At 37.8% G+C, this 19,763-nt stretch overlaps 1 protein-coding gene across 1 annotated transcript; it reads right to left on the reverse strand.

Annotated features, from left to right (window-relative positions):
* Nucleotides 1-7,874: 7,874 nt before the first annotated feature.
* On the reverse strand, nucleotides 7,875-19,170 carry LOC135473459 (exosome complex component RRP43-like). The gene is made up of 11 exons (XM_064753310.1): nucleotides 19,128-19,170; nucleotides 17,651-17,687; nucleotides 16,191-16,255; nucleotides 15,398-15,471; nucleotides 14,896-14,941; nucleotides 14,398-14,503; nucleotides 14,066-14,111; nucleotides 11,494-11,590; nucleotides 10,906-11,026; nucleotides 9,575-9,678; nucleotides 7,875-8,581 (listed from the first exon to the last, which is right to left on the reverse strand). The coding sequence occupies exons 1-11, from the start codon at nucleotides 19,168-19,170 to the stop codon at nucleotides 8,469-8,471; spliced, it is 852 nt and encodes a 283-aa protein (XP_064609380.1). The 3' UTR covers nucleotides 7,875-8,468.
* Nucleotides 19,171-19,763: the final 593 nt, after the last annotated feature.

The raw sequence follows: 19,763 nt of genomic DNA on the forward strand, positions 1-19,763 counted from the left end.
TGATTGTTAAATGTACTCTTTGCCCTGTTAACTTTTGTGAAACCTTGTAGAATGTTGCCACCCAGTGTTTGCTGGGCAATTGCAGTGTTTTCTAACAAATAGTTACCCTTTAATGCTTTTGGGTATTAACACTAACTGCTTTTTGGACAGCTTAGTGGACTAGTTGTTGGACACTTTAACTTGCTGAAATGTTTAAGTGTTGAAATGCTTTATAATATAGACATTCTCCCCCTTCCCCCATCACCCACCCACCCCCGCCCGTCAGATTAAATATTTGTTGTGTAGTCTTAGTATTTAATTATATTTGGTGATCTTAAAAACAAATCTTTCAAATTGTGAGTCTTTTTATAGGAAATCAAATAGCTCTTTGAGTGTTTGTTTTTTTCATGTTGTTTAAGTTTGTGTTGTTCATGGATATCTTCTGACAAAACTTGTTGATGAATTTTATGTTTTGTATTAATTTGTTGTGATAATTTTTTCCTGGTAGCCTTTTTTTTTTTTTTTTTTGCTCCTCTCACTTTGTTGTTTGTTGATTGAACTATCCTTTTTGGCCATACATTAGACACATAATACCATGCGAGCTTAGCCATTGTATTTATAATTTAAAAATCTTTAATTACCCCTTCAAAGTATAATAATAATAATAATAATGTCTTGTTTCTAATATAAATATAGGTTAATAAGTCTACTTTTTTGACTGTACAGTTTTGAGTAACCACAAAACAGTTGTTAATGTAACATTTAGAAAGCTGTTAAGTTAAACAAGTAAGACTTGATTGTATGAGGTTAAAAAAAAGCACCGTTTGTGTACTATCAAAAAGTGTACTGAAAAACACCCACTTCGAAATTAACAATATTCAGACAACAGATGCCACCAACTTTTGTCCACTATGACCTATCAGGAACTGAGAGATTTCTTCACAGGCTGTCATCACATCAAAGTGATGTTTTGTTTCTTTAAAGAAAGTGCAGTACATAATAGACAATTTGATACGTCATTGAATCCGGCGATACTCTGAATTTCTCCAGATTTTCAGGCTATCAAATGATTTTCCACAGCTCCTTCACAATTTTGCCTGGACTTCATTGTTTGAAGTAAATTTCAAAGGGGTGTGGGATATTTAAAGTTTATTTTAAAAAAACCAATATAGATCACAAACAGCCTTACCATTGCATTACCTTTCCATTGCATTTTTTACAGTTTGTTGTTGATCCTTTCATGTTTAAAAACCTTTTGGAGCACTTTGGACCATTAATATGTACTCTATTATTAGCACAGAGTTCCTCATCCTGCACACATTGCATTATATAATATTTAATAATAACTATGATCAAGGCAAGGTAAAGAGCTATTGTACTTACTGTCACATACGTTTATTTATTTCTCAGTTGTTAGTTTACCTATGTATTTTTCATTTATTGTTATGTTTAATTAGATTTTTCTATGTCTATTCCTATAGCTGACAATTTTGTACATTTCTATGCCATATGTTTTACATTTGTTTTCATTCTTCCCACAAACTCGATGGCTGAATGAGAGAACCTGTTTGGTATCTTGTTAAGATTTATGCAGGTCATATTTTTTAATGTGCCATATTATGACCAATTTTTCTTTGTTTGTTTTTCTTTTAAATCCAATTTGTAAATGAGTTTTCCTAGATTGTTTTACTTATGATGCAAGTGCAGGGGAACAAAAAGCGTTAACAAACACCAAATTTCTATGTTGGAAACTGGCTGTTGGAAAGAAATAGCTTGCGTGAACAAAACCAAATCCTTGTTATTCTTTTAAGCTTGAACTGGTGTATAGTATGCTTTTAGGAGAGAGATTGTATTTTTCGAGAATTTAAACTCCCAAGCGTTAGAAAGTGCTTTAAAGCTATTGGTCAAACAGTGTTCCTTGTAAGTTTTACAGATATGTGCAGCAGTTTTATAAGTACATTTGCCCTAAAGGTAAATAGTAGCCCCCGGTTCTAGAGTGGGCTTTCTTTGTGTGTGCCATCAGAATATCAAGCTTGTCACAGATAATATGAATATTGTTGTTTAAGATAATGTGTCATCTGTATATCATTACTTTTGTTTTTTTTAAATATACATGTTCAGTGATCCCTTTACCCTTTTGGATAACTTTAGCATTATAATTGTTTGGAAGAAGCATTTCACTACATCGTCAGTTTATTGCCTTTTATTTTCTCACACCTCTACAGCAACAACACACCAGTGCCATACTGATGTGATTCTGATCTGTGGTGAAATGTGCAATGAACTTCACAGCTGTACTGTAAAAAAAGACATAAAAGAAAAGAAAAAAACAAAAAAAAAAAAAGACTGTATTGATAACATGTGTCTCCAGCACTTTTCGTAAAACCATTTTGTAATGATTTTGACCACAGGTGAACAAGGTAACAAACTTCATCTCCAAATTCAACACTGAAACAATACTTAATAATGTTGGTGTATGTAATAATGTAACCTGTCAAGCACTTTTGTTCACACTCTATTGTATGACCCTGACCTTAGGTGAACAATGTAACAAACTTCACCACCATCTACTGCAGAGAAATGAGGCGTGCGTGTACTAAGCCTCAAGCACTTTTGTTCACACTGTCTTGTATGATCCTGACATTAAGTGAACTCGGGTAACAAACTTCACCCCCATCTACTGCAGAGAAACGAGGCTTGCGTATACCAAGCCTCAAGCACTTTAGTTCACACTGTCTTGTATGATCCTGACCTTAGGTGAACAATGTAACAAACTTCACCCCCATCTACTGCAGAGAGACAAGGCGTGTGTGTACTAAGCCTCAAGCACTTTTGTTCACACTGTATTGTATGATCCTGACCTTAGGTGAACAGTGTAACAAACTTCACCCCCATCTACTGCAGAGAAACAAGGCGTGTGTTTACCAAGCCTCAAGCACTTTTGTTTACCAAGCCTCAAGCACTTTTGTTCACACTGTATTGTATGATCCTGACCTTAGGTTAACAATGTAACAAACTTCACCCCCATGTACTGCAGAGAAACAAGGTGTGTGTGTACCAAGCCTCAAGCACTTTTGTTCACACTGTATTGTATGATCCTGACCTTAGGTGAACAATGTAACAAACTTCACCCCCATCTACTGCAGAGAAACAAGACGTTGCGTGTACCAAGCGTCAAGCACTTTTTGCAACCATTGTATCATGCAGCATCACTCAAGGCATCATCAAAGATATGGATGTTTGATCACTGATTTGGGTACCACATGTATCCTACCAAGTTGCTTACCTGTTACCTCCTGAATTATATCATTACTTAGATGTGCAGTATATATCTTCATTCAAAAAGAAAGAAAAAAATAACCATTTTTGTTCTGAAATTCAAGCATTGTAACATGTTTTCTGGTGCAAACATCCAAGCTGGTACTACCTGCCTCAGGCCTTGTGGTTACTTAAAGCCTCATAAATTGTTATGATATGGTACTGATATTTAAGATGTATATGTCTTTTAAGTGCTGGAAAACTTATTGTTCTATCTTTCATCCTTGTTTGTGTCCCTTTTTGAAAATTTTTGAGATTTTAAAAGTTGTTTCAAAGGTGTTGGGTTTTAAATGTTTGTTTGAAACAAACTTTTATATTCATATATATAAATTTAAGGCTTTTGTGAGAATGTACATTCCATAGTCTTTGTGGATGCTTTGCCAAAAATGACAACAATCTCCCAAGGTAAATTCCATCGTATTTGGAGATCACTTCACAGGTATCTGTTTGACAGATGATTTCTTTGATATTTGTATATTGTAGTTTATGGAGACATGAACATTATTACCAAATTTTCTTTCCTTTAGGACTCATTATTACTAAATGTTCTTTCCTTTAGAACTCATTATTACTAAATGTTCTTTCCTTTAGGACTCAGTAATGAATCCTGATTTATTGTTGGACATGCAAATGTCCATTATTGCTGACTGATTTGCATAAGACTTACAAACACGGCAACTGTGGCCAGGCAATGTCTTAAAAGACCTGCAAAGAAGTACATTTTTGCCATAATGATTTGTCTTTAAGACTCAAAAACAATCACATTGTTGCCCAATGTCCTCAGGTAGGGCTCAAAAAGATGTCTTGTTTTTTGTCAGGTGATGTCCTCTATGAGGTACAGAAACATGTCAGCAATGTGTTTACCAGATACATTCTTGGATATAAATGCCATAAATATTTGTATATGTTTTCCTCTGCCCCCTAATTATTTTTTCCTAGTAACACCCGCTTATGATTCTCAACCATACTCTCAGAAACTACCATAAAATGGTGTTTCTGCATTAGAGTGGATATTTGTAGTCACCTTTGTATTGTTCCCCATTTCTTAAAAGACCATAGCAGATCTCTAAACGTTGTCAGACATCTTTAACCTTAAAACTGCTTCCATAAGTTGTGCAAATCATGGTTGTTTTGAAAATATTACGCACATAAATGCACAGCAAAATACTGACCAGCATTTTAAAAAAACAACCCGTTCCAGTTTTTCTCAAAATGACTATAACGGAAAATTGCAAAACACAAATATTCATTGTATGGTACCATCTGTAGTAAAAGAAGTAGTTATAACATCTACAAGATAGAAAATATTGTCAGACTGTCCAAAAAAAAAAATTGTGTTGCGTTAAAAAAAAAATAGTTTGAAAAAGTAAAAAAATGAATCTTCTTATTTATTTACTTATATGTTTTTTTTTTTACACTTCGTTGGTTTGGGAAAAGCTTTCAAAGGTGCCAGTACCAAATGTTCCTCTTGATGGTTGGACGATGGGATTTTATTGAGAGGTTTGGTTTCTCTAAAATTTCTTCCGCCCATAAACCTTGCTGACAATTGCCAAGGGAAGTGAAAAATTTGGCACTTGCTATTCAGTCGCAAGAACATGAGAGGTGCGATTTCAAACCCAGCCAGTTGCTTTAAGTGGGAAGGTCTCCCAGCAACCTGCGGATTGTCATGGGTTTCCTTCAGGCTGTGCCCCTGTTTCCTCCCACCATAATCCTGGCTGCCATCATATAATATTCTTGAGTACGGTGTAAAACACCAAAGAAATAAATAAATCAAACCTAGCCTTGGACAGGGAAATTGCTGATTCACCCACTTGCACTGCTAGTGATGCCTTGGTGAGACAGTATGCGGTTGACATGTGTATTGGAGCCTCTGTGGTTCAGTCGTTCAGCGCGCTAGCGCAGCGTAATGACCCAGAAGCCTCTCACCAATGTGGTCGCTGTGAGTTCAAGACCAGCTTATGCTGGCTTCCTCTCCAGCCATAGGTGGGGAGGTCTGCCAGCAACCTGTGGATGGTTGTGGGTTTCGCCCGGGCTGTGCCTGATTTTCACCCACCATAATGCTTGGCCACCGTCGTATAAGTTAAAAAAAAGAAAAAAAAATCATTTATATTACATTTATTGAAAACTGGTCTTCCACCAATATGGTGTGCAGATCTGTGTTGCATGTGGGAAAGTTGATTAGGATAAGGCCTGGCACTTCGGTTTCTTTCACCAGTAAAACTTATATAAAGTGAAAAGTTCTTAGGTATGGCATTGAGCAACAATCTAATGAGCCAATCATTCTTAGGTATGGTCTTGAGCTCCAGTCAAATGTGGTAGTTGTAGAAATTAACCATTGTGGTATACGCATTGAGAGGACTACGACTGGTCACAACTGTCAGCTTGGATGCAGCAGTGTGACCTTTAGCATATAATGTATCACAATTGACTCATCTGGGTGAAAGCTCAGGTAGACTGACGGAAAAATAGAACATCTTCAACTCCAAGCAAACTGCTCAGTCAGCAGCTGGTGATCGAAAGCCACTGTAATATCCAGCAGATAATCCAATTCTCCGGATTTCTTGTAATAATAACTATGATATAGGAAGTCAAATAAACTGCGTATTTGTCCTTTTCAAAGAAATATATTTTGGGGAGTTTTGATGCATCTTAATTTCTATACATGGACTACCTACATGCAGGCTACCATCCAGCCAGGTGTCATCTGGAAAACTGAAAATTGGTACAAAACTTAAGACCTCAAACTGAAACCTTGCTAAATATGCAGACAAGTTTTTATACGATACATCGCTTCGCTAACAAGGTCGTTGTTCTGCACTGTATCTTAAGCCCGGAGAATAGTTTTCAACTAACCTACCATCTGCCCAGTTTATGGCACGCTTTTTTTTCTCTGTTTTGGTATTCTGGCTTACACATAAAAAGAGATGGATGCCTGTAGCTTGAACACTGCATTTACTATTTCAGCAGATCTTGATATTACCATGTATAGCATGGTTTCTGCAGCTGTTCTCACAAACCCACCAAGCCCTGACCGATCAAGGAGACCCTCAGAATGGTAGTGTATTACAACCATTACTATTACAGGAGTGCATTGATTTTCCTTGCAATTTTTGTTGTAAATTTGTCCAACTTTGAACTCAAAAATATATTTTCCTTAACTTTGGGTGGTACCATGTCATACCTTCCCAAGAAGCTTGCACTTTTCTCTACAGCAGATCACTAAATCAACCTAGCATGACCAACATTTTTTTTTAGCTGTGTTTACTGGAAGAGAGGCCAACAGTTTATTACCTTGGTCACCCCCAAGGAGGTGGGTAATAACACTGAGCAAAAATTTTTCAGTTCTATCCAAAGCAAACAAAATTGTGATATATTTTAACTAGATACAAAATAACAGAGTAGAAATTTATAGTGTATCAACAACCTAAAATGTCTGGCAGTATTATCCAATCAGTGCGCCATGCTTCAGTTCAGAGTCAAATCTTGGGCCCAATTGTTTGAATTGCGCATGTGCTATAAACCTTGACTCACAGTTGAAAATAAACACACGAGTACACGTAACTCTTGTGAGACACACAAAAAGTGGAATTTTCATAACATCTATACCAGGTATGAACGCCACAAGGCAGGACTGATCACCGAGGTATAAAGTTTGAACAGATGGCATAAATCAAAATAATGATTTGCAGATCCAATAAAGTTGGATTTGGATTTAGAATATTTGATTTGCAACACATGTACATGACCCCTTTCCATTATGCAGGACTACTGTATTACATCTCTAAAGATGAGCATTTTTAAAGTGACACTAAAGAGTTTGCGTGTGCTTCTGAATTTGTATTTTACGTACATGTATGAAACTTCAGCTGAAGTGGAGTGGTTCCACCAAAAAATTCCACCCGAAAAAAAACAACAAAACTATTTTCAGTCGGTTGCACGTGGACCGTTTTCGGATGATCCTGAACGATCCTTTCTGTCCATGTACATTAATGACAGATGAATGGTCAGATGTAGAGTTTTCAGTGTTGAGTGAGGAAACGTCCCTTTTATACACCACTGATCAATCAAAGTTCAATGATGAAAGGTAGACTCTGTACGAAGATGTTGATTGGTGGAAGGTCAGCTCTATAAACTGGTCACTGATGAAAGGCCACCTCTGTACAAAGATGTGGACTGATGGAAGGTTGCCTCTATAAACTGGTCACTGATGAAGGGCCACCTCTGTACAAAGATGTGGACTGATGGAAGGTTGCCTCTATAAACTGGTCACTGATGAAAGGCCACCTATGTACAAAGATGTGGACTGATGGAAGGTTGCCTCTATAAACTGGTCACTGATGAAAGGCCACCTCTGTACAAAGATGTGGACTGATGGAAGGTTGCCTCTATAAACTGGTCACTGATGAAAGGCCACCTCTGTACAAAGATGTGGACTGTTGGAAGGTTGCCTCTATAAACTGGTCACTGATGAAAGGCCACCTCTGTATAAAGATGTGGACTGTTGGAAGGTTGCCTCTATAAACTGGTCACTGATGAAAAGGTCACCTCTGTACAAATATGTTGACTGATGGAAGGTTGACTGATGGAAGGTTGCCTCTATAAACTGGTCACTGATGAAAAGGTCACCTCTGTACAATATGTTGACTGATGGAGGGTTACCTCTATAAACTGGTTACTGATCAAAGGTCACCTCTGTATAAAGTTGCTGCCTGTTGGAAGGTTGCCTCTATTCACCCAGTTACCCTGGTGACTGAGGGAAAATGGCTTTTTCTACAGGTTTTACACTGGTGACTGATGGGAGCTCATTTTACACCGGTCACAGATGAAAAGGTCACCCATTTGAAATTCACATTTGTACACTGGTAATGATGGAACCTCATCTTTTTACACAGTCTCATTTACACTAGTAACTGAGGGAAGGTAACCTCTTTACACTGGTAACTGAGCTGGCTAAGGAGGGTCACTTGTAAATGTACTCAAGTCACTGACGGAAGGTGCCTCTTTATGCTGGTGACTGAGGGAAGGTCACCTCTTTATGCTGGTGAGTGAGCTAGCTGGGGAAGGTCACCTGTAAATGTACACAAGTCACTGAAGGAAGGTCACCTCTTTAGGCTGATGACAGTTAGCTAGGGAAGGTCACTTTTACATGTACGCAAGTCAAAGACGGAAGGTCACCTTTTCACACTGGTGACTGTGTCCTCTATTAGCTGACTTATCTCTTGACACCTGAGGAAGGCTCGGTCAATGCACTGCTCTATTTTGTCCTCTGGGAGTGGATGGCCACCTGTAAAGCACAAACGTGTATTGACAGTTTAAAAACACCTGGACATAGATCAATAAGTCCATGAACACTATTGATTTACTAATGACAAAAACTTATTTTTCTGAACTGGAGCTTTCTCATGAATACACATGATGTGATGACTTCAATCAGTACCTGAGGTTGAGTGCAAGGGTGTATGCTCAGTGAATATATTTCTTAACATGCTATTCACAAAATCGGGAGATTTATCTATATTTACATTAATTTTCAAAATTCATGAGAAAACAAAATTTTCACACACATGCTTCATACATATAGCAAGACTTCAGATTGATCCACTCATGAAGTTATTTATTAAACATTTGATTTAATTTGTTAAAATTTATGCCAACAATTACCTTGATTATTCCACTGAAGTGTTGTAAAGGTAGTTAACACTGGATGAAATTTGAAAACACTTTGAAAAGTAAAATATATTGTTCACGTAGGGGTTCATGTGGACTTCAAGGAAAATACAAAATCAGCTCTCCAGATCAGATAACATTTCTGTAATATGCCAAACCTATGTCGGTCGACGATTTAGGAGATTATGTGGAGTTTTCTTTTTTTCATTCAAACAGTGTAACCCAATATACATGCATACACGTGTAGGTGTATACAGAATGAAAGGGGTGGGAAGGGGTCGACATCTATATGGTAGGGCGACACCACTTTTATTTCCTGTTTTACGAGTGAGCCAATACTGAAAAATTTGAACTACACCCTTTTATTTTGTCTGATCTTAATGTTTTCTTACAATGTTCCTGTTTGTCAATGCTTTCCAATCATGTAAATATATCTTTACCAGGAACACCTGCTTTTCAGATTTTATTATTATTTTTTTTTTTTTTGCTCCTTCGACATTGAAAAAAAAATTCCCTCTGCCCATAAAACAAAAAGCTTAATTGGTGTGGCCTAGATGTAATATACAAATTTTAGAAGCAGTAGAATGGAGAGAAGCTGTTGTTGTCAGACCTGGTTTATGGACAGCACACAGTTTGTTTCCCACGGTGACTATACTGAGCACTCCATAGGTCAAACTCTCCTCTTCATTTGTTGGATCTGCAATCACAATCTGACTGAAACAAAACAAAACAAAACAGATGTAACAATTGTCAGCTCAATTTGTATATACTTGCCCAAAGTAAATACCACCATTCACCAGGTTCATGTACCAGACAAACCTCCCAACTTAAAAAAAAAAGTAAGAGCATGTAAAGAATTATTGGTAGATATTAAAATGTTGATCCATTTTCACTTTATTTTGCTTGCATTTTTTTTTTTGGTTTTAAAAGACAGTGTTTTCATACGGTGATATATCTAGAATTGTCGTACCATTTTCATTTCAATTTTCGTATCATCATGAGGTGCCCATCAGAGCAGAGCGAACAACAGACAATACCTGCAGACCTGGTGTTGATCATTGAAATGTAATACAGGCTTGTCATATTCAGTAAAAGAGAGACTGATAACTCTCAACGAAATGTGACCTTCGTATAAGTGAAATATCCTTGAGCACAGTGTGAAACACCAATCAAATAAATAAATAAATAAATCTCACTGAAACGGTTCTGGGCACAGAGTGACAGGAGTCAAACTAACAGCTGTCTACCTGTCTGCGACTGGCTATTTTCACAAAAAACAAAAAAATTCCCAATAAGTCAATATCCATGTACGTCTAAGCTTGTGAAGTCTGTGTTTTTACTTGGCATTCCCATAATCAAAATGTTGTCACAAGACTTTGTCATTTTTGGCCCCAAAAAGTCAACACTGTTAGAACGTGATTGACAGACAAGGCTGTCATCAATGAATTTATCATATTTACATTTTCAATTGCGAAACCAAACATACCTTCAAAGTTGAAGAACGTGCTTCATAGCAAAAGCAAAATTAGCTCCGCAAAAATGCTTTTCGTAACACTTATTCACAACAGTCCAGAGTGAATGAATCAAAAACTGAAGTGTAACAAGGTAGACTGACATCGCCACTGTAGCGATGTTGATGGAAAATAATTTCCCCAAACTGAAATTATATGTTTGCAAAATGTCACAATGCATGAAGATCGGCAGCGCTAGCAAAGATTACACACTTTCTCAAAGTCAGATTGATGGCGACAGTCAACTTGATGGGGACAGGCAGATCCCTGTAGGTGACAGGTACAAAAAAAAAAAAAGGCGGCTTTAAAAAATATTTCTACCCCTGGAGTGATATTACCAAAAAGTTTATGTATAGACAGACAAATAACTGACAGGTTCATGAAAGGATACAAAAACTAGAATGTTTTTATGCCTGGTGATTTGACTTACTCTTCAAAAATGGAAAATGTTGTGGACACTGGACATGAATGGACACGAAGTTTCATCTTTTTATGTGCATCTGTCATGATCTGATCTGTTTCTTCATCAACCGTAACCAATGGCAACTCAGCTGTGAAAAAAGACAAAATAAATCTTGAAGTAAAAAATAGGTAACAAACTTAAAAATATTTTTTTCTGACAATATCAATATGTTATCTTTAGTAAAGCCACCATCAAGAGAGACATACCAAATAAAGAAAGTCATCAGTGATGAGCGTAACTGCCACAAGCCATCAGATAAGTGTACCAATATACGGATAGTGCTTGATTATAATAATACCGAAATGTTTAATTAAAAACATTTATCCTGCATAATTATAAAATTTGTAACAGAAGATAAGTTACAAGACTTGTCAACAGATGAGCTATAAAAGTCTGTGAAAACTGACGGCAAACATCTCCACGGAATAAGGTAATGCAAGCTTGGCAGTAGCTAAAAGATTGTATGCAAATTTCAGAATTAAACCAATTACACATTTTGAACACAGGATTTATCCAGTCACACACTAAACAGCTACCAGCCAGTCCATCACTCACTATTTTTGAGGGCAGCAACTAAAGCCAGGAGACAGGCATCAGAGATGTTTCCATCATAATCTAGGCACAGCATGTCACAGTACAGTACCCAAACCAGCTGGAAAAAAATATACATGAGTGTTCAGTTTTATTTATTTACCTATTTGATTGGTGCTTTATGCCATACTCCTGAATTTTTTATTTTTTCGACAGCAATTTATGAATTTTATTCATTTAACTGATGTGATCAGTGTTTAACGATGTAATCCTAAGTATTTCAAGCATTCAATCACAGTCAGTTTTACGGCAGGGAACCGCAGTGCCCTTGGGTAAACCACTGCCCTTTGCTAAATACCTGACACACCTCCTAAACCATGAAGCTGTATTTATAATTAAGCCCACACAAAATATAGTTTTGCTTAATGGGCAGAATGACTCTTTTTTTTTTCCCCCAGCGGCCCAGTATAAATATAAAACTCACAAATCATCTATTTCATGGTCGTTGTCATATGACTGAAAAATTGTTGAGTACGACGTTAAACCCCAAGCACTCACACACTCTATTTCATGGGAAATGTGGTCAAGCAATTTTTCTTCTTAAATTCAGGTTTACTTGAAAAAAAAAAGACAGGAAAACCATAAAAAATATCTGTCAGACAAACTAAAGAGGCAGATTTTAAATTTTATTCCAGTTTTGCATTTTTCAGTGTCAGCTCGCCCATAAAACCCACAATAAAATTGGTTTTGGATAATGTCAAAATAAGAAGAATGACAAATATTTATTTATCTCATACAAAGATGTGAATTAAAAAGTTTGCTTGATGTGACGTCAAGGTTTAATGTGTACAACAAACTTTTTTTGTAATTATTTCCTTTTTTTTTTTTTTTTTAATGTTGATTAACTCCATGCCCAGGAATGCTTCATTTATACAATGGCGTTCAGTTTGATCGGTGAAGAAAACCCATTTGTACTGAGAATCAATCGGAGATTTCTGGCCACACACATGTATGTACATTTATACAATGGCACTGAACAAAACCAGTTTGTATTAAGTCAACTGGAGATTTCCTGCCACACCCATGTCTGTACATATCTACAGAAAAAAAACACTAGAGGGGGGTGGGGATGACCAAGAGGGTAATGTTCTCTTTTTTGGGGGGGGGGGGGGGACAAATGCCCTACATTTTCAACAAGAGTCTTCATGGCAGCAGCTATGTTTTCAGATGGTTGTTTGAGTGGGCCACATTACACAGCTGCTCTTTGTAGTACATGCCACACTTATCTTATTGCATATACAACTGTTCACAATCTGTAGTCCATCCACCATTCTGACAGTATTGATCCAGTGCAGAGTGCTGTGCACGTTTTGTCCCATTCACAGAAAAACAAACACTTACCAAACACATGTGTGTATGTGTCCAGGTTGAGCTTACAAGATGTTTCCACACAACTGAACGATGATTGATTTGACATCTATAAGAAATGTTTACTATTCTTTGTTTAAATCAACTTAGTGTCCTGTATTACATACACATTGATCATATGACAAATGTCAAATGTCTCAAAATGGCAGTATGAGATTTACAGCCACAGAATCCTGTGTATGTACTCTAAAGGACCTCAAACTTGGCCCGTAAAAGTGCTTTTTTAGAGGTAAATAAAGGTCACAACATATTATTTTTGGTGATGAAGCTTAGAATTTTACAGTAGAATATCATCCAATGTTTCAAACAAACCTCAAAAGACCTTTCTTAAAACTCTCAGAATCAGGAAACATGGGCAAGTTAGTCTGTCATGGATAAAATTTATGGTCCTTCAGGGTATGTATGGTTTTACGCCATACCTAAAAAAATTTACATGTGGAAGGTCTTGCAGCAGCCTGCAGATGGTCATGGGCTTTTCCCAGCTCTACCCGGTTTTCTCCCTCCATAATGCAGGCTAGAGTCATATAAGTGAAATATTCTTGCGTATTATGATTGGCATAAAACACCAATCAAATAAATAAATATCTAAATAAAAAATTATCAGTCATATGACATGAAAAGGAGTCATCATTAGGTGTGTGTGCATATAATGATCCATGCTACCACCACTAAAGCATCATGCCAAAGACACTAGACACGAAACCCCACCCAGTCACGATATACTGACACCGGGTCACCTAGTCCCATTTCATTGCTCTAACCTCTCAGTGATAAGTGCAAAGGCAGCAACAAGTAAAGCATTTGAAGTCATTGGCATGACCCGATTCGGGTCTGATTCCAGTTCTCTCGGCCTTAAGGCAGCCACTCTACCAGCAGGGCACTGATGTGGGCCAAATTTGAAATGCAAAAAAACCTGCATGGTAATGATGTGTTTTGATAATTATCATGACCCTAATTGACTTCCTCTTTCATTCACATTCACACAATGATTTTCACAAAAATTTCAACTTGAATCACAACAGCCTTACTTTCTTTTAATAGTACATATATCTGAAAGCCTGACCTTAATGGCCTGTCTTTGGGAGCCTCTATGGCTCAGTTTGTTAGCGCCCCAGCGCAGCGTAATGACCCGGGAGCCTCTCGCCAATGTTGAGATACAAGGACTCACCTTTCCCTCTGCAATGAGCAGGTCTTCTCTGTCAACACATTTTGAGCTAAAAAAAAAAAACAAAGCACGCTGTACAATCAATCAGGTGTAATTACAATTTATGTATTTATTTGATTGATGTTTTACGCCGTACTCAAGAATATTTCACTTCTACGATGGCGGCCAGCATTATAGTGGGAGGAAACTGGGCAGAGCCCAGGGGCAACCCATGACCATTCGCAGGTTGCTGGCAGACGTTACTACAACAACAAAAAATCTCAAATTTACAGAATATTATGATAAGAAAATATGAGAGTTCTAGATTCATTTTTTACAATATTTACTTTACTTACTTAACGATGACATCATTCACAAACTGACTCATGACCTGTGCCTGCTCAGAAGGTGGGCCTGGTCTGAATGTGGCAGCACACAGGGGGGACAACTCTACATTGGGAACTGAAACAAGTGAAAGTAGGGTGTGGCATTGTTTGGTCTTAGTAATAATGCATAATACATTCTTTACCACAACAACACTTGGTGATTAGCATAATTATTATATTAAATTCCACAACAGCTTTGTCAATTTGATCACAAGGAAATGGTTTTAGAATTATTCCCAACATCAAGGAAAAATGTCGTTGAACAAATAAGGCAGAATCTGGAGGTCTGTTTATTTATTTATTTGATTAATGTTTTATGCTGAACTTAAGAATATTTCACAGCGGCCAATGTTATGGTGGGAGGAAACCGAGCAGAGCCCAGGGGAAACCCACATACATCCGCATGTTGCTGGCAGATCTTCCAACGTACGCCCACTGGAGATTTAAGATTAAAATCACAACATTTACCTATGAATCCCAACTTTGGTTCCTCAGCTTTGGGATTGGTAAGCTCCTGAAAGACAAGTCAAAATAACTTTCACGTACAAGCCAAAACTTACAAAATTGTGCAAAACTTTTAACATTTCAAGGGCATTCAAAGTTTGTTGTTTTATCTTTTGGCTTACCTAAATCACAAAGAGAAAAAGATATTATCTTTCACAAAAATATTATCATAATGTTTTTGTGTTACACTCGCTGCTGAATTCTAATTTTAAATAGACTAGAAAATAAAGACTGTTGTACTTTTGCAGCAAAAAGCTGTGGCTCATACCCCAATTATCAAAATTGGGCTCATATGCCAACATCAACTTTACCACAATTTTTAACACCTCTTATACATCCTGTATTTCCTGTTTCAGCTACCTAGAAGTGAGCGTGTCAACCTGCAGACGGCCGTGGGTTTTGACCAGGCTATGTCCGGTTTCCTACCAACATAAACCGTCATCGTGAGTGAACATGTGTAACTTACCGCCTTCACTCCGCATAGGACTGTTGTGTTTCCTAGCTTCACCAGAGCTGAACCCTCTGCCGTTCCAATGGAACCTTCAACATTAGGACATGCAACATAATATAGAAATATGTTGCCCTCTCATGATTTATTCACTTGGTAGTGTTTTATGCTGTACTCAAGAGGTATTTCACTTAGAGTATGACAGCGGCCGGCACTATGGTGGGAGGAAATCGAGAAGAGCTGGGGAGAAACCCTCGACCATCCACAGCTTGCTGGCAGACGAACCAATTTTGCATACACACTACTAGTAACATTCGATCACCATGGCAACATAATACCTACAACACCAGGTGCCACAGTAGATCATGCCATACACGTAAATCTTTGTATACTTTGCAAAATGGACAAACAGTGCAAGATGGAACACTTCTGTTTCTTTACATCACAAATGAAGGTTTGGGTGAGACTAAGTGAGGGTTTTTGGATACTAACACAGTAAGAAGACATAATTTTACACACGGTAGGTTGGTGAGGGGCACCCATGAACTGACACGTTAAAGATTTGCAGAAAAGACACTAGCAATTAGTGTAAAACCATGTCCTCAGTCAGCTTTGCCTGCACCAATGTTAACCCATCAGGCTCTGAATTGCTGATTTGACTTATTGAAATCAAAATCTGTATCTTTTTCCTCTTTACAAGAGAAATTCTGTATCATGTAAACCAAGAAATTTCTCTCTCTGATGATTAAAAGAAACCAGTCAGAAACAAAAAACAACAACTATAAACAAATGACGGAATTGTTTTACTTACCCACATTAAGAATGGTGTGTCTGACTTCACCCAACTCTCGTCCATCCGGCCGAACATCTTTTCTCCTGCAAAAAAAGGAACATAGAAATCTCTATTGAGATGTTAATCATGTAATTTAGTTTAGTTTGAATCTTTGGAAGCTGAATCTTTAGTAACTTCAATTTTTCCAATTTTTGGCCTGCTATTTTAAGCCAACATACATGTAGCAGGAATATTCAGTTTCTTTTTTCTCACACGGTTAGACCTTTTAATGAACAACATGCTCATATCTTTACCTTTTCAAAAAGCTTTGAAAGAAAAGTAATAGTGCTTTAAGCACAACCAATTAGAAATTCTACAACCAGAAACTAAGCAATGTTGAGTAGTTTTCAATTTTTATTTAAAGTGAACATATACTCTGCCACTACATACACAGAGAAAAAATAATATAGGACACAGTTATCATAGAAAAGTATGTAAAAAATTCTATAAAGTTTTTGAAAGTCGAGAAGATGAAGTTTAGCATTGGGGACATGACACTGACGAACAATTCACTCTGAGAAGCCATATCTAGAAGCCCTGATGGACCTGGCCAATCACTAGCGTGAAAGCGTCACAAATAATTGGCTGTCCAACGTCAAAAATCCTATAAGTTCTCGATTGTCAGCAGGTGTGGATAATGGATAGCTGGAGGAAACCATCTCAGGAGAATGGTCGCAGAAGTCAGTGAAGAAAATAATAGTGACTTTGTATTATTTTTTCAGATTTATAATGAAAATATCTTCCCAAAATCTGAATGAAACAGTCTGTTATCAATGAGAAAGTCCTGCTATGTTCGGATGAATTCCCTGAAGTCGGTACAGCAAGCTAGCCAAATGCTTACACCCATGCAGGATGAGCAAGACCACTAAAACATGACACTTGTGTCCACGAACATCTCCCTAAACGAGCGCAAAACTAAAAGAAAAAACACCGGCCCTTTGAACAGAGAACAGAGCTGATACTCTTTGGTTGGGTATACGCGTTTTTGTTCGTATTTTCTCATTGTCACATTGTTTATACCAAATGGTACGGGAGAGCTCCTAGGTTTTACAATGTCACTCTAGATAGCTATAAGATGGCAAAATGGCGTGACCAAATGAGTGGGGATGTACTGATGACTGCTTGCTCTTTATTTTGTTAATACGTGGTGGAGAATTTTAAAAATATTTTTAGAACATTTCTGGAATACTACTTTTGTTAAGTACTTCAGCTCTAGTGGCTGACTTTATGTTCTCTTTATGTAAATAACCAGCAGCACCAGGTACATCAAGCACTCAAGAATATTTCACTTATACGACAACTCCCAGCATTACGGTGGAAGGAAAACCGGGCAGAACCTGGAGGAAACCCATGACCATCCGCAGGTTGCTTAAAACTTTCAGATCATTCAAGATATTTGTAAAATAAACTCTGATCCATATATGAGCAGATGAACTCACCAAAAACTTTCTGTAATATTCAAGTGGCTGTGCAGTTCTGAAAAAAGAAATCAACAAAACAGTGAAACAGGATTTTGATTACAATTGATAAGTTGGAGTAATTTGATTGATTGTTTGACTGATTGATTATTTAACACCATACTCAAGACTTTTTCATTAAAACTTATACAATACAATTCACTTTTGCAGATGGAGGTAAATTGATAAGATAATGTAGTGACTCCAGCAGGCTTACAAATTAGAGAACCAATTTATTTACTCCGACTGTTGTGACAGAGGTCAGTTTCATCAGTTGGTTGCTTTCATCGGTTTTACAGGGTCTTAACATCACTTCTAACATCATCTCGGTCCTATCCATGACCCCTTATAGAAGGCTAGATCCAATGTGCTGCCTCACTGGAAAACCATGCCAAAGACACAAGACACAACGTCTGGCATATTTCTATCATGTCGCCTGCCTTGATAAACTATGCTGAAGACTTAACTCAGCTGGACACTCTGTTGTTGGATTACATGCTTTGACAACTTAGAAACCAAAGATAATCTCAAAATCAATCTTCGGTTATCTGAAAGCCCCACAACTTCCGAGGTCTAGGCAGCTCCTTTGGCTGGGATGCTAGATTCGCTGCCTTAAGACCACAAAACTATATATGGCATACTGCCAAAAGGGATCTAGGTGCGGGATTGGCTTTGCACACATTACCACGTGAGATCTGTAATACTGGAGCATAGACTGTGAACGAGAATTTCTGACTCATGTGGTATGCCTGGCTGAGAAAAGCCAATAGTTCAGCTATAAACTTCAAATAACAGTGAAGAATGGTGTAAACCTTTTCTCAGTGGTGCAAAAGTTTTTTCCGCAGTGTAAACCTTTCCACCACAGAGAAAAGCTTTCTCCATAGCATTAACTTTTCCTCAACGGTGGAAAGGTTTTTTCTGTGGTCTAAAGCTTGGAAAAAAAGCCATGGAAACCCACATGAGATATTCACCACCTTTCATTTGACGAACATACACTTCCTGGGATGCCTGGGATTCATAATGATAATTAAACACTGTAACTGAGTACAATATGTTACAAATTTCAAAATGGCTCTAAGGAGCTACCATAGAGAGGCCTGTTTATCACACCATCCTCCCATACTTTTAATTACTAAAAACTGCCTAGAACTCATCTTCGGCTATCTGTCAGGCCAGAGCTTCTAGGGCCTAGAGCTAGGATAGTAGTTTTTCTACCCCTGGTTATGTCTCTTTACAGCCCTAGGCTATGTTTAGACTGATCTGGAATGAATGAATGAATGAATGCTTGGGGTTTAACATCATACTTAACAATTTTTCAGTCAATAGGGGTGTGTAATATACTGTGTCTTCTTATACCAAGGTGAGTGCTGCCACCACTGAAATATCATTCCAGATATGACACCCGCCCAGTCACATTTTACTGACACCTGATCAACCAGTCCTGTTTCCTTGCTCTAACCTCTCAATACTGAGCCGCTAGGCGAGGCAGCAACAGGTACCATTTTTAAAGTCTTTGGTATTCCCGGGTCTGTCGACTTCGAGTGAGTGAGTGAGTGAGTGAGTGAGTGCTTGGGATTTAACGTCGTACTCAACAATTTTTCAGTCATACGACGACGAAGGAATCCTTAGGGTGCATGTACATGTAATGTGCCTTCTTGTTGCAGGACGGATTTCCACCATTCTTTTATTTAGTGCTGCTTCACTGAGACGACTTACCGAAGGCAAGTAAGCCGCCCCACCCGAGCCATTATACTGATACGGGTCAACCAGTCGTTGCACTATCCCCTTTCATGCTGAACGCTAAGCGAGGAAGTTACAACTTCCTCTTTTAAAGTCTTAGGTGTGACTCGATCAAGGATTGATCCTGGATCTACCAGTCCCGAAGCACCTGTCGACTTCGAGGCAGACGTTCTAACCATTAGGCCACCGAAGCGCGGTCCAGGACATATGTGGTCAAAAGATCACCAACCAAATTTTCGTAATCACTCTGGCTTATAGCTTTTTCGCCGTAGAAATGTATTTACTAAGTTTTGCAGGTTTGGGTATAGCTGGCCCAGCATAACATGTTTACACTAAATTCGCCTCTATAAATCTA

The sequence above is a fragment of the Liolophura sinensis genome, chromosome 8 (assembly GCF_032854445.1).
Source record: "Liolophura sinensis isolate JHLJ2023 chromosome 8, CUHK_Ljap_v2, whole genome shotgun sequence".
NCBI classification, from domain to species: domain Eukaryota; kingdom Metazoa; phylum Mollusca; class Polyplacophora; order Chitonida; family Chitonidae; genus Liolophura; species Liolophura sinensis.